The 16675-nt window shown below is 34.2% G+C and overlaps 1 protein-coding gene across 10 annotated transcripts in view; it reads right to left on the reverse strand.

Moving 5' to 3' along the window:
* Positions 1-16675, reverse strand: part of SLIT2 (slit guidance ligand 2) — a 265913-nt gene that overhangs the window by 16032 nt on the left and 233206 nt on the right. For 7 of the 10 annotated variants that reach the window (XM_071556723.1, XM_071556716.1, XM_071556715.1 and 4 more), the window contains 5 exons: positions 15684-15710; positions 7599-7692; positions 5555-5692; positions 5222-5462; positions 4785-4915 (listed from right to left, as the gene is read on the reverse strand). In XM_071556723.1, the coding sequence (XP_071412824.1) occupies positions 4785-4915; positions 5222-5462; positions 5555-5692; positions 7599-7692; positions 15684-15710 (631 nt within the window). The remainder of the gene's footprint in view (positions 1-4784; positions 4916-5221; positions 5463-5554; positions 5693-7598; positions 7693-15683; positions 15711-16675) is intronic. The other 3 variants (XM_071556720.1, XM_071556718.1, XM_071556722.1) reach the window with 1 other exon arrangement.

Below are 16675 nucleotides of genomic sequence, written 5' to 3' on the forward strand. Positions count from 1 at the left end.
CAACACTATTTAAAAGAATGAGAGCAACACAGAAAATGCATTTTTATAGTAAGAGGTCATTCCAGGGATGTATAAAACATAATGTGTAAAGGGAATGTGCCTCTGATAAGAGCGATTATTAAAAGCTTCTGGTTTAAACTGTTTTACTGATAAAAATTTACTGCAGAAAGAGGAGCCCTCCTAGGTAAGAATGGTTTAAATTAAAGGGAAAATAAACACAAGGCATATCTGTGCAATATATCCTGCCAATGCACTTACATTACTTCTACCCCATTTCCCATTGGAGAAAGCAGAGCTGAATGCATAGATCCTAATGAAAAACTGTAAGAAAAACTTATTTAAGACTCTGGTACTCTGTAGAAAAATAATGATTTGGGAAGAAATAGGCCCATACTTCCAATAAGATGAAAACTACTTTACAGAATGAAAAGTTTTTTCTTATTTCTTTTGTGTAAAAATGATTTTAAAATGGACATCCAGATAGGACAAAACAAAAGCAGATCAGTGTTTCCCTCATAACCATCTCCAATGAATTAATATTCTTTATTGGTCTTGGCAGTGCCATCATCTCATTTTGTTTCTCAGACTGACTGATGAGTACTTTTGGGATGATGGCTCTTTTTGTGGTCAGTTCCCATTGGTAAAGCAGTTCTCATTCACTCTGCACAGCTATACTGATGTTATTGTTGATTCTTCACATTTATCACGATTAAATCATCTCTTTGTAACTTTGTTTTGTTGTTACTGCAAGCACCTCTGTAGGCTTTACAGCTTCCATTTGACTCCTTTTCAACATACCTTTTCTTGACTGCCATTTATCTTATAAAACATCTCTTTGAATCTCTCTATTGGCTGTAGTTTTTCTGTAGGTATTTTGGTTTGGTGGTTTTGGGGTTATTTTTGCTTCTGTTTCAGGCTTCTCATCATTGTTCAGTGAAGTATGACTTTTCTTATTCTTTTCCCTGTACTATACAAGAATCTTCACTTCCTTAATGAAATCTCTTGATAAAACTCTCAATTTTTGAATTTCCATTCAGTCCTTCTCAGTATCGGCAGCTTTCCATCTTACTTTGCAAATTATCTATCTTGTTACCAAATTGTTCTTAAATATCATTTTTCCTAAACATTATGAATTAAAATGTTCTTTTGTCATCTTCGTGTCTCACTGATAAAACAGAATACACATGCTTTTATTATTCATTACCTGTTTGCACTGGATCTGTCTGGGATGAGGTCAATATTCTTCATAATACTAAGTATTTTATCTAAACCCACAATTTTTCTGATTTTTGCTCTTTCTTTTCTCTTCCCCTGTTGCAGTGGGGGTAGATGTGGAGGTGAGTGAGTGGCTGTGGGACAGGTGCCTACCAGGGTTAACTTGTGATATAATTTCACAATATTTTTTTAGCTATTTGTAATTTTGGTAAACATCATATGTTTCTTCTAAAATTTTCCATACTAAATGGTGCATTTTTTTATTGCTGTAAACAGACCTGACAGCTTTCTAAACTGAAGGGAACATACTCCTATCTCCTATGGTTCTATTAACCCTGCTTTGCAGGGCATGACATTTGACAGTGGGCTGGCACCATGTCTATCCATTTTTCATCTTTCCCAAAATCCACTGAGGCAAGATGTTAAGATCTTGAAAACATGTAATTTTGCACCAACTGCAGGGCTAGATCCCCAAATTCTTGGTCCACATTGGCTGTATTTCAGCACACAGAAGATTAGCACCTTTCTTCCAGATGCCGTTCTGGACTGCAGTAGCACTTGATGGTTATGGGCCTGCCAACCCATTCAAAGAGAAGTAGTTTCCTTAGCTATATCAAGTTCATATGGTCAGAGAAAGAAAATGTGTGGTTTTCATTCAGAAGAAGCAAAAACTAGGCTGACAGAGAAGGAAGAGGAAGAGGTAGGACTGCACAAGAAATAATGTAAGCATCAGTAATGGGTGGTAGTGGATTATGAGGAAAACAGTACCAGAAACTGAATCAAGCAGGAGGCTGAGAATGACAAAATAGAGCACAGGGAAAGCAACTGAACATGTTAATACCGATTATGTCTGTAGAGATTTTTTGAGCAGATGATCAGATCTAGTTGGCTTAGAAAAAAAAATAAAGGGAGGGAAGGAAGAAAAGAAACCAAAGGAAGGGACTGAAAGAACTGGAAACATTCCATGAGACATCTTTAACAGGTAACAAAGGTACAGAAAGACAGTATGCAATGAATGGATGAAAAGAAGGTAAGGACCCTAAAAAGGGCAGGAAATATCATAAAGGTCCTAGGAAGGTAAAATGGTAATAACTGGAAATAATGAAGGGGTTAGAGTGTAATGTGTAAAAGATGCTGTGCTACAACATTTGCCTTTCTAGAACCTGAAATAGAAGTGAGATAATACGTAATTTGTACAGTGATCACTAGATGCACAAACAAATATACCAATGTGGAAATATATATATGTCTTCCAACACAGAATCACAAAAACACAGAATTGCTTAGGTTGGAAAAGATCTGTAAGATCATCAAGTTCAGCCATTAAGCCAGCACTTTCAATGCCACCACTAAACCATGTCCCTAAGTGCCACATCTACACTTCTTTAAATACCTCCAGGGATGGTCACTCTGTCACTTCCCTGGGCAACCTGTTTCAATGCTTGACAACCTTTTATGTGAAGAGACTTTTCCTAATATCCAATCTAAACCTCTCCTGGTGTGATGTGAGGCCATTTCCTCCTGCTCTATTGCTTGTTACTTGGAGGAAGAGACTGACCCACATCTGGCTACAACCTCCTTTCAGATAGTTGTAAAGAGAGAGAAGGCATCTCCTCAGCCTTTCCTCAAGGGCAGAAGGCTTCATTACAGTTGGGTCATTACATGAAAGTTTTCAAATATCTCTGAAACTCATCATAATACTTATTCCAAACAAAATAGAGGTTAATAACAATAACAGCAACAACTATAATAATACTTCAAGTGTATATCTGCTTCACTAAACAACTCTGTCACACTGTAACACCTCACTACATTTCCTATCCATTCCTTCACTGCACCTGCATTCTTCATTTGTCACTTAATTCAGAATCTAATTGTTCTGTAACACTAACCTAATCAGAACCCTTTATTATTAATCCCTTTCATGTTTATGGTGTTTAATTTACTTGTGTGAGTAATGTTTTCCAATTTTTTCTAGAAAACTAAAATGGACAAATGTGAATTACCAGTATTTGTTATATTCCAGTAACACTGGAGAAGGTATTAAGTTTATGAGAAGGTAATATATGTTTTAAATGGGAAGAAGCATTCTCAGTAGATTAAACAAATGGGAGCCAAAATAACTTGAAACTTCGTAAGACCCTGATTCCTATTGCTTCTTATTCTCAGACAGATGTACTTATTTAAAAAATCAACAAGAATAACTAAAACCCTGAAAAAACAATCCAAACTTCTTCATTAGCCCTATTCCAGGTAGAAGAGAAAAATAATATTATTTTCAATTGTAGTCATTGGGAAAAGTGAATGTTTGATGCAATTTTAAATTTATGTTTGATACTTCAACCTCTTGTAAAGTAAAAATCAATTTTTAATATACAAAAATTAATACAATTAAAATACATGTACTATTTCCACATGCTAAACCATTTCATGGAACCATAAGGAGACTTTATGAAATAATAGCACATCAAAAAATAAAAGCAACCTTAAGATGTTTATTGGTGATAGTTACGTTTTTTCTAAACAACTTTATGTTGTATTTTATGGGCATGATTTTTTTTCTGTGGAATGCTTTTAATAATCTACTAAACCCACAGTTCCCTTGGTGTTACTACCTAACAAAGTTTAGCATTGTTTCCTTCCTATATAAACTTGAGCTTTGATTTTATATTGCCATGAGTGCAATCATTTCTAAAAATCATTTATTTTCAGTGAAATGTCTGTAATAGAATGCAGAACAGTGTCAGCTGCTACAAACTCCAGAAAGAAATTATACACTAGATATGATTTTACAACTCTGAAGGTGTAAATACAGCAAAAAGAAGATTCATGGAAAACTGATTTAACACTTCCTCTTTACTTCTGAAAGTATTTTTAGCAACAAGAGGGCAGTCAATGCCAAGAAGTGATGTCTGTTTTTTTTTTGCTCACTCTTGCAATGTCTGTCAGCAAATTCTTTTCAAGTTATTTAATACCTCCCCATAAATTCATGTGGTAATTTTTCAGAGAGCCAGAGAAATTTGACTTAAAAAAATCCTGAAAAATTATGCTCCACAAGCATCTGTGGATTCTGTCTCTTAATGACTTTGGAAGCAAAATCCATTTCTTTTTCAAGAGTACCCTTTTTCAGAATCAAGCTTTTAGCTTTTTCTCCACTTGCAATGGAAAAGTCCCACATGATAGAACTGTCTAATGCAGGTGAGAAGCCTCCATGTAATTTCTCCTTATGCAGTATAGTTGTTCCTTTTACTCAGTACAATAGGAAATTATTTGTCAGTTACATATGGAAAAAATTCCACTTCCACATGTGAGCCTGACACAAATGTATAAATATTCTCCTGAAAGGTAACTCTTACTCAGTTTTAATGTATCAAATTATATATTATCTTTCTGACATACCTGCATTATTTGGCTAAGCCAAATCTTGTCTTTTGGCAGGAGGTTTTGAGTGTCTAACGATACATTTATTTGCATATATTTCTTTTACCATCTATTAAAAAATGTGACTTTGACATAAAGAATTATTACAGCTTTTGTTTCAGTTAGCAATTTCTTTCATCCAGGTTCACCTGTAAATAGCAGAGGCTGGATATGATCCTGTGTCATAACTGACCCTCACTCTACCTCGGTACAGCTCTACTGCTATATGATCTTTATCGCCTTTGTAGAGCAGGATCCCACTGTCTTCATCCGTGGCAATCTAGTTAAAAGAAAGAAACATTTAGAAAGAACTAAAAAGTAAATATGAAATCAAAATGTGGTATTAAGTGAATATCTGAATTTACTGCCATAGTCTATTACTACATTATAAAATTCTTTCCTGTAGGACAACTCGACAATTCTTTCTCTTACTATCAATAAGCCCATCTACTTCACTATGAATATAGAGTTATTGCATTGACTCGTGTAGATTTTTAGCTCAAACTGTGAAAACCTCTTTAAATGAGACAATGGCAACTTTGGGTAGTTTTCCAGAAATGAGACTCTACAACACAAGCAAACTTACCTGTAGAGTAATATTGGTTTGGGGGCGTATCTTAGCTGAAGGGATTTGCAGATAGGATTCTTTGTTGATGAAGTTGATACTAATCAACTTTTCACACTTCTCACCCTGGTAGCCTGATAAACACTGACAGATTGGTTCACTTTCTTTTATGATACACTGGGCTCCATTTTGACACTCATAATTATCACAAGGGCTGGTGCGAGGTAGAACCATTGGTGGCGAAAACTCACAAAACAAGCCACTAAATGAAAACAGAAAAAGTCAGTATTTCCAAGAAAAAAGCAGCTTTGACAGAAGACACGCATGTTTAAACTGTCTTCAGATCTTTCTCACCTGTATCCTTCTGGGCAAATACATGTATATCCATTAACTGCATCAGTACACTGTGCTCCATTTTTACATTTGTTGTCCTGACAGTCATCAAAGTCAATATCACAATGCTCGCCTACATATCCAGGTGTGCAATCACATCTGTAAAACAGGAAAGCAAATGGGATAGCACAGTGTCTTCTAACAATACAGCGTGTTTATGACAGAGTTAAAGATCTGCTGAATTTTTCAAAACTGAAGAAAAAAAGGGCATTACTGTGACTTTGTTTGTAAAGACTGTGTAGCTTAAGTATATTATTATTTGGGGAATCTACATATGTAAGGACTAAAGGTTTGCTGGTTAAACATATTTACACATCTACCTTTATATTGAAGAATTGTGGTTTAAATCTAGCAAGCCCTCATGAATAATTTTGACAGTTCTTGGAATTTATGAGCAATGCAGAATGTTACAGGATGTTTTACATAGCTGCAAACAGTAGAAGTAATCAATATGCTTAGTTGGCAAAACCAAGACAAATGATCCAAGACTTGCATTGTACTGAGGCTTATTTTCTTTGTCAACTGAACAATTATGAATGGACCAATGGTCCATTTATACAGTTTGGATGTTATGCATAATTTTTTTCCTTTGAAGTCCTACCAGTCCGATTTACTACAAATATCTCCATGGTTAGTGAAGTAACAGAAGTCTCAGAATACATTATCTGACCTCCCTGAACCCCCACTGAACTAGAAACAGCATATCCTCAAGACAGTGGGTGATGCCTATAGTTTTTCTTGTTGGTTTGTTTTGTGTTGTTTGTTGATTGGTTTGTTTGGGGTTCCCCCCTCAAATGCAAATCTCATTATTAATGTTAGTGGCATTTCTTCACAAGTTCTCATATAGTAGACTGAGTAAATGCCTAGAAGTCTGAAAAAAATAATGTAAAAGATTACAAATCCATGTATCCATAAGATTTTTTTAAATTAAGATATCTTTAATTGATTTAATTAGATCTTGTGATTCCCTCCTTGATGTTTCTTTAGTATCTAAAATTTGCTCTTAACCTGGCAAGAGTGATTTTAAACAGTCGTGTAATTTTAAATTTAATACTTCAATCCAATATGCCTCATTTTTATTCAACATATATATGAATAAGAAAAGTGAAAAATAAATATAAAGGATACTAATAAAAAGCTGACTGAGATACATTCTTGATGTTTACTGCATGTGCTATTTTCTGATTTAAAATCTCGGAAAGTAAAAGGAAAGATTAATGAACTAGGCAGTAAAGTATTAGATACTTAACTAAGTTTACTGAAGTGACATGAAGAAAATAAAAAAATGCACAACAATAGAAATCCAACAAGTTTTTATTTTCTAGTTGAAAACTATCAAATTAATTTCATGTTCAATTGAATATTTAATATATTTGATATTTTTGCATATTTTAAATAAAATGTCATTTCATGAGCAGTAGGAATGATAGTAAATAATCTGATTTTAGCACAAGAATCTACTATGCATAAAAGAGGTACTTGTAAGAACAATTGGAAGCTGAAGGTTTCCTGTATTTATTAACCTTATGCCTATGAGAACAACTAAAAATTGTGCATAACTAATTAATTCTGATAAGGATATGGTGTAATTAAAAATTAGTTTTCCTGGGAATGGACTTCTTTAGCTTATACCTTCCAGTGTGCCTTCTTAATAATCTCTTTCACAATTACTTCTCTAAAAGCATATAATTATTCCACTTCAATTAAATGCCATTATTTTCCTACTGCCCATGCTCCTAAAAGGGTTTTGTATTGACTGTCATATAGACTATCCTGTTTAAAATCTGGTTGGAATTAGAACTCTTAAGGATCAGGAAAATTCAGTAAAACATACTTAAGATAATAATGTAGTTCTACATGAAAATAATGGCTTGTTCTGCCATGATGCTTAATAACCAAATTAGTACTTAGAAGGTAGAAGTTGCTTCAACTAAAACAGAAGCTAAGTAGAATAGAAAAATAAAAATTTTGATTCAGTTGGACTCCAACAATATTTCAGACTTACTTGTAACCTTTGGGTGTCAAGATACACTTTGAATCATGTTGGCAAGGATTCAGGTTTTGAGCACAGAAATCTAGTTTGTCCTCACAGAGTTCACCTGAAATATAATATATGTTGTCAATTCAGTGAAAACATCACAGTGACCTGAAAATAGTTTCTATTTTAAAAGAAATGGCTACAACTTCTTTTGCTAACACTGAAATATGCAAACTTCTTGCTATAGTAATCAATACCTTTATCCTAAATACTAATAAATAAATAGTAACACAAATATAACAATAATAATAATTTATCCAATAACTCATTTATAAAACAACATCAATTTCAATATCAATCATCCACCCATGAATACAAATGGTAATTTTGTAAAAAATGTATTTTTTCATTTACATTCTTTATCTAGCTTTGCTGTACAGCAAAATACTAGTGATTGAAAGTCTTCTTGCTGGAACAAAAATGCAGTCAATGCTTTCCTCTTATTTCTAAGCACATTACATACAGAAATACCCAGATTTTCACTATCACTGTAAGTAATCTATTACCTGAAAAAAACCCTGTTAGTATCACTGCATGTCAATACAATTCCAATTATCCCAAAATGAAAACTTGTTTTCTACTTTTCCTTAAATATGACTCTCCATTTTTTGCATTTGTTAATGTACCATAATTATCTATAATCTGTTCTGTGAAAAGAAAAGAAAAAATACCTATGTCAAATGTCTACCCTTTCCTGCTGATAGAAGCAGTGGCTCAAATTTTCAACGTGGGCTGTATAATCTACAAAGTATTTTAATATAGTTAAAAATGATTTTATATTTTATATTTCTATTATTTATTATATTGCAACTTTATGATAATGAAACACAGGTTTGTAAACAGATCATCAATGTCTTGTTTCCTCATTAGCTAATCAGATAATAGCATGGATAGCACACTCACAAAGTTTATCACTAGCTTGTAAGATAGATATACTTATTCCAGCATCCATATGAAGAATATGGATGAAGAATATATGCCTAATGAACAGGTATAAACCTGCTGAATTCAGGGACTGACAGGTCCACCACACTTGAAAACTATGGAAGAAGTAGGATTGTTCCTTGTCCAGTAATAAAACATGAGCTCACCGGCAAAGAGAAATAGAAATGTACATCATAATGAGAAAAACAAAAAAACAAAAAAAAAAAAAACCAAACCCCTTCCCCCCCCCCAAAAAAAAAACAACAAAAAAACAAAAAACAAACACCAAAAAACCAGAAGAAAGCAGTGGATGACCAGAGACTTTCACCACTCAAACTGAACTTTTCTTCAAAGAGGCACAGTATCTGGTATCCCACTATTGTATTTAGCAGAGCTGTGGCTTGCAGTGTAGTGGACAAATACATACAAACTTAAGAAGAGTTGAAGAACAGTGTATATTAAAGCAAGGATAGAGAAAAAGGCAAAAGTGAACCAGGAACAAAGATGGTTATGTTGGAAAAAACCACATTTGAAACATATATGCTAAGTGTGATAAGATGTGGGACATCTAAAACTTCAGAAATGAGAGGCAAGCCAAAAAGCAGCCAGACAAGTACTCTGCAGCCATCAAAAAGACCCAGACTGGCTCTACACAAGGATTTAAAAATAGAATAAAAGAAATTAATAGCACGTTCCCAATTGTAAGTAGTGCATTTTCCCTACAAACCAAATAAAGCTTGGAATTAACCCATGGAAATGGCCTTCAAGCACAGGCCACTTAACAGCCTCAGGAAAACTGTCAGAACAATGTGACTTAGTCAATATATGTAGGAAACTGAATGGAGATCAAATGCAGGACACTGAGGATGACTAATACAAAGGATTATAATTCTATCCTCAAAGCCTCTTCAGACTTTCAATAGAATTACTAGTCTGGAAATGTGCAACTGCTATGACTAGGTCAGTGCACAAAGAATCCTGAAATACCAGGGATTCTTTGCATCACACGATATATCAAACAAAATCCAGATCCATTTCTCTTTTCAAAGGGTTTTCTCCAAACAAATACATATATAAGAGGCAGTAATTCTTCACCTAGCATTTAGTCAATTGGCAGATCTTGTAATAGCTGAAATCTGTTTAAAGGCCAGCAGTGTTTAAGAGTGAGATAAAAATATGGGAACAGGCAATTCAAATGTTAAGGATCATGGGAGTAGAATAAGCAAAAATAGCTGTTATTTTAACCTAGTTTGTGCACATTCCTATGGCTTAGAAATGTATGTATGTGCTTACGTGTAAGTGTATATATATGCATATATATGCACCTACACAAATATGTTATGATGCCATATAATCTATAATAAATCACATGCAGAACTGAAAAATATATGACACCCCAATTACAAATAATAAAAATATGGCTGTACAGTACTTACAAGACTCACACAAAACCACTTACAAACATTCCCAACATTATTAGTTCTAACAGTGTATCAGAGAATTTCTGAAAGTGATACACTGAGCCTGTCTTCCAAGCAGGGCTGGAAGTTGGCTATCTCTTATGCATTCACAGTAAAAGTTCAGTGAAAAAAAAAACCAAATCAACAAATACCTAGAAAAAGGCAATTTAGGACTGGCATAATAGGAGCAAGCATTCTCGCCATTGCTGTCAACTTTATTGAACTGATTTTGATACAGGATAAAAACCGGGCCATGGCTCAGATTATCATTGCACAGATTTTGGAAATTTCTTACGTGGTAAAGTTTTATTGGGTATTGTCTAAGCCTGTTCATTTTCGTAAATCCTCCCCCAGATACTTACAAAATACAGGACTTCTTAATTAGAGTACATTGCATTTGAGTATTCACAGGTTGATGGCCCTAACATATTCAAAACTACTGAAAGCTGAATCATCTCATATGGAGTGCCCAGAGGCACTTGAAAAGTCTTAATTTCCTACTCATAGCTGTGAATCCTACATAATTATTGTATGTTTAAGTTTGAAACAGGTGTACAGTTTTGAAAAATGTCCACTTCAAATCCTACAATCAATGTTATGCTACCAGGCATACTGCAGACAAACAGCTTTCAAACATCACCAGGTGTTTTGGGGATTATGGTCAGACTTTGGTCTGAGTACTCTGTAGAAAAGCACACAAAAGCAGTACCTTTTGTGCACTTACAGCAGAGAAAGAAGGAAACTTTTCCCCTGGCATTTGCAAATTATATGCACTGTGAAATAAGTCCGAATCATATCACTGGAGTTTCAGTTAAACAATCTGTTAGCAAATAGGAAACAGGAACCAAGGAAAAGGACATGGTAAACATCATGTCCATGTAGCAAAAGAATCCCACAAAAAACCCTATGAACATAAAAGTTAGCTCTACTTAAAGTACGAACTTTAATTATGGAAAAGAATATGTGTGAATGCATACATATACACTTAGAGAGAAAGTATAAGTATATATAAGGAGCCACTTTGAATTCACTAAAGGGTGTCAGAAGTGGTCCAGTGTATAGAGACTTTGTAATTCATGTCATTTCCTAGAATTCAGACTTGTACACATGAGCAGTAAGAAAATGCATGAAAAACTAAGGATGGAATTCAAATATGTACATCAGATACTCCATTTATAAATGAAGATATAAATACCAGAAGAACAAACAAAAATAACCAAAGTGTAAGGTCTTGCACTGCGAGTAGATAATATTAATAACTGCTAATATTAATAACTGCTAATAGATCTGTATTCTCAGTGGAGCATTCCCATGACCAAACTAAAACTGTTTTTGAGAAAGTCAATAGAAAAAGTAAGTAAAATATGTGACATGGAATATGAGCCACTGGAGAATAAAGTTTCCTGGTAAAGAAACATCTACTTCAGTGTACTGAATAACCAATGTGTTATTCAGAATCTAACTGAGACAAGGTGAAAGGGAGAAATTAACTTTGTTGAAAGGAAAAGATAGTGATGAAACACTCATTGAAGGAAATATCAGATTTACCAAGTTAGGCTTCCTGGGTTTACTGGAATGAAATCTTAAGAGAGTTCTCTGATTTGGGAAACATAAAACAATGTTGAAAGTATATACTTCAAAATAATCAAAAGAGATTGTGAAACAAATGTCTCAATTCAAGAAAGCTTGACACCAATGTGTGAGGACATTCTTTTATTCATCTAATAATATTGTAACTGAGCTTCTGTAAGAGCTTGGCCAAGTAATCAAGTTTTTGAAAGATGGGAACATTTCTGCATATAAGAAAATAAGCAACAGACTAGTTTGTTTAAAAATAAGCAGTGGATAAAGTGTCAAAAATCCTGTGAATAGCTTCCAAATTTTAATTAGAACCAGGAATAACTCTTTTCATAGGACATTTTGCTTAATTAATCTAGAGAGTCTGGAGTCTGGTATGGGGTAGCATTGAAACCAGTGGAAGTATGTGTGGTCAGCACAATCCAAATTAACACAACCCTCCAAGCTCATGACAAATTTTACTGAGATTTTGCAGCTAGATATAGAGTATGATGTGGACTTATGGCCAGACGACCCTATTAAATACTGATGATGAATTGTACGTAGTCCTTGATTAGTAATCAAAGTTATAACTGCTAGATTCACAGGTCACTTTGTGTTTCCTCTGTGTGTGTTAATTCACTCTTATGGCTTGACGAGATTAGAAGTCACAAAAAAACATTTAATCATAAAATACCAGGTTGAAAGGGACCACAAGGATCATCTCTTAGCAAAATCACAGTCCACACAAGACAGCCCAGCATTCTGTCCAACTGAATCTTAAAGATGTCTAATTTTGGAGATTCCACCACTTTCCTGGGGTGATTATTCCAATGGCTGTGCTCTCATTTTGAAAAGCGTCCCTTTTGTGTCAAATTGGAATCTTCCCAGGAGTAATCCTTCTCCTTTTCCATGTGACTCCTTGTGAAAAACAGTCTCCATCTTCCTTCTACCCACCCTTTAAAATACTGGAACAGGGTGATGAGGTCTCCCCAAGCCTTTTCTCAAGGTTGAACAGACCCTTAACTTTGGATTTTCCACTATATAGACATGTAATACTGAGTAATAAGGCAATGAGAAGAAAAAGGATTTACATTATTATTTTGAATAACTGGACAATTAATCTAAAATACAGTCAAATAAACCAATGTTAGCCACTATATTTCTGAATGAAGAGATCTAAGAAAAATGGACATGGGCTTCTGAATATAATAGCACATTGCTAAATAAAGGCAAGCTTATAAAGAAACAAGTTTAAAATCACCCTCAAATTATTAGCAAAGCTGTGGGATATTAGAATAAAACTAGAGCCAGAAGGCAAAAAGAACAATGGTCTGATTTTATTATCAAAAGTCAGGTTTTTGCTAGAAAACTTATTGTCTGCTCCAAAGTGAAAATAACAAATAGCTTTCACAGACTTATGGGTCATTGCTAGAATAGAAGGATTTTATGTGTATTTACATATCCATTCCAGCTTCTGAGCTTGGCTGTGATATACTTCTGTAAACTTCTGTACTGTTTATGTTTTATCCATCAGGTATTACTGTCTGACTCTTTGGACATCTCTGATTACTTCTGACTGAAACAGCCAATAGAGCACAGAGGTGGCTGGAAAATGTCAGTGCCATTTAACAAACTATATATGAAAATTTCTGCATTTTTATGAAGTCTTGAGTTTGACGCACACTATACTACACAAATTATTAAAGGTCTTCAGCTAATTATTCAGAAAAAGACAAATAAAAATACTTACTATGTGAGGGAGAAAGTTGTTTAAAATTGACAGAAGTTTATATTCACAGTAGAACATAGTTTATAAAATCATAAATCTGAACATTTTTAAAAATTTAATTTTACAGTCAAATTGCTGGACTGTTCTTATCTTTCACCATCACATAAGTCTTTTCAGCTATTCCCTGTGCCTGAGCTCAGAGGAAGACAGGGCTTATCTAATTTAGCATTTCTAGTTGTTTTACATATGCTGTTCAGTGGCAACAAAGAAATGGCAACTTTTAGGTGGGTAAGCTTTAAGACAATTAGGTAAACAAGGATGAATCATAGACTAGAAAGAGCAGAGATGAAACTAGTAGCAGGTAGCTCAGCTTGCCAAGGATATTGTGTATATTTTCCCTTTAAGAAAAGGCAATAAAATTACTTTAATACTTGAGCTTTTAATATAGAATAGTAATTTGAAGTATTTTAAGGTAGATGAAGTAGAAAATTTTACAAGTGTTGAAAAGCAAGGAAAGCAAAAGTATTTCTTTATTCTAAGAAGCTGTAACACATGTATTTCTTACAAGAATGAGGATTATGATCCTAATTTGATGAAATAATTAAACTTTTTACCAAGTTTGATATGACATGATTCCATTTTGATTACTTGCACACTTAAATTTTAGGAAGATACTTATTTGATTACCAAGTGAATTGAGAGTAGTAATGAAATGCCTTTATTGCAGTGGCCAGAAGGCTGTGTCTAAGGCTTGCCTAAACTGAGATAATTGCTTAAAATGGTCCCTTTTTTTTCCTACTACTGTCACAACTCCAAAGATGTCTGGCATGATAAAACTGACTGATCTGACAAGCACCTTACAGACCATCAATAACTTTCATGTTCAGCTGGCAAGCTTATACAAATATGTATCACATATACATCTGCTTAATTTTGGAGCTGAACTTAGTTCACATTCCCTTGGTGTTTGATAATTTGTGAGGATTTTTTTCTTTTTATAATCAGTAATTTTAATATATTATAATACACCAGAAAAATAGGAGGCTATTTTCGCTGTTCAGATAATAATAGAATGCAAGTACAGCAGAATGTCTAAATGGAATACAGTTTTAAGCATGGAAAAATTGTGGTTGGAATCACTTTCTGGAAATATCTTATACTCTGTAAGAGTTATTAAGAAAATTTAGGCTCTGAGTTTAAGTTGTAAGAACAGTCCATCAGATGTCTAAATTAACCAACATAGATGGTATAATTGCACCCATGATCAACCACTTATTTCATAGATAATGAACATTTTTATTACAAGTGAAATACTATATTGTTTTATAGACTGAAAAATATATTTATGAAATTTAATGGTAAATACACTACAAAATTATTAACTTGATTTTAAAACTAAATATGCAACTTTATAAACATGTTGTCATTGATTATGTCAGCTCTCAGATTGTTTAGATGATCAGATTGCACAGAAGATGTCCAAGGGAACGGGCTGAAGTTGTTTCAGGGGAGGGTTTGGTTGCATATTAGAAAAAGGTTCTTCACCCAGAGGGTGGTTGGACACTGGAACAGGCTCCCAGGAAGGCAGTCACAGCACCAAGCCTGAAAGAGCTCAAAAACCATTTTGATGACAATCTCAGCCACATGGTGTGACTCTTGGGGATGGTCCTGTGCTGGGCCAGGGGTTGGAGTCAGTGATCCTTGTGGGTCCCTTACAACTCATAATATTCTGTGATTCTGTGACCTCTGTTAGTGTGATAGGTGCTAGGGAGAAAGTTAGAAAAAAAATAAAAAACCAGAAACACTTGAAGTTAATGGAATAAATCTCTCCAATATTACCCTTCTTCTATCATAGCCTCAGATTAAGACAGTCATTTCAATTTCTTTAGATATTTACAGCAAAAAAGGGTCACAGAAACGATGGGCAAGAAGATTGCCACTGTATATCCAGCACATTTTCTAGTACCAAAATCTAATGAAGAAATTAAAGCAAAACAGTGCTATGAAACAGAGAGTACATTAGAATGGAACCAAGGGGTGTCTATAAGGAGAGGAAAATAAAGATTTCAGAAGATCCCAATCTAAACATTTTTGTTAGTTCTATCAGTGCCTGCAAAAAAATTTTAATACATCTGAAAAAAGACAATGAATGTAGTATTAAAGTATTCTTGCACAGTAATCTGCATCTTCAACAACATTCTTTTGACATGTATTCACAGCAAGAGCCAAGTGCCTATTTTGAGGATTTGCAGTGAGCTTTCTAAATTATGTCTGTATACAATTTATTTGATCATTGGTAAGAATTGAAATCCATGCACCTTTAAGGAAAGGAAAGTGAGAAAACAAAGTAAGTGAAAATAGGCTTAAAAGACAACTGACCTTTTTCCACTTCATTCAGATTAGCAGCTTGCAGTGACAAAGACAGAAGAGACAAGAGACTTTTTACATTGTAATACAACAGCATAGCACATTAAGCTAATGCACAACTATAGCAGCAGAGAGGTTGATATAGCAAAATGAAGCAAGCTTCAAAGTCTCATCTACAGCAGAGCAAAACAAACAGAAAGGTAAGAAGTTCGTGCCACCAGTGGCATAAGAAAGGGTTTACTTCGGGATCAGTTAGATCTGTGATCTAATGACTGATGACAATGAACAAGAGAAATGATCATCTGTAATCTCTAGAATGCACATAAAATGACCTGAAGTTTATAGACTGAGATGGTAACGTTAAGAGAATAGCAAGATTAAAGAGTGCAGGACGTAGTGAGGTATTTTAAATGTTTATTCTTTTTTCTCAAGGTTTGATCAGACATCAGAGTGCCCATTGATTCCATTTGTTTACTGTTGTTTCACAGTTACAGTCTGTGATCTTAAGAAAGCTCATAGCATAGTGCAAATATCATTCTTTGTCTTTGCAACTATAATTGTGATGGCAGCTGTAAAACTTAACTGAGGCAGAGAAAAATGGATTCCGGATTCTCAAACAACATAAGCTTTTTTAGTTGCTTGCTTTTAAATCAACACCACATAGTTGAGAAGTGTTGATTTTCAAGGGATTCTTAGAAAAGTCAAAAAGAAACTCTTAGGTATTACACTGCAACATTCTTTACAGCTCATTTGAGTTTCTAATAAGCCCCCCACATGAAAATAAAACTTTATATAAGAATGATTTACATTTCATATCAGCAGGTTTCAGCAGACATCTTCCTTTTACTGAGCTACTGAAATGTAAAGCATATTTGCAGATAACCATTCATCCTGAAAAATATTCTGGGCTGGTGCACTTCCACATTGAGTACATATATGCTGTGACATCTTGAACACAGACAATTCAAAGTATTGTCAACAGAATTAGAAGGGAGCAGGACAAG

Source organism: Pithys albifrons, chromosome 5, assembly GCF_047495875.1.
Source record: "Pithys albifrons albifrons isolate INPA30051 chromosome 5, PitAlb_v1, whole genome shotgun sequence".
Lineage (NCBI taxonomy): Eukaryota > Metazoa > Chordata > Aves > Passeriformes > Thamnophilidae > Pithys > Pithys albifrons.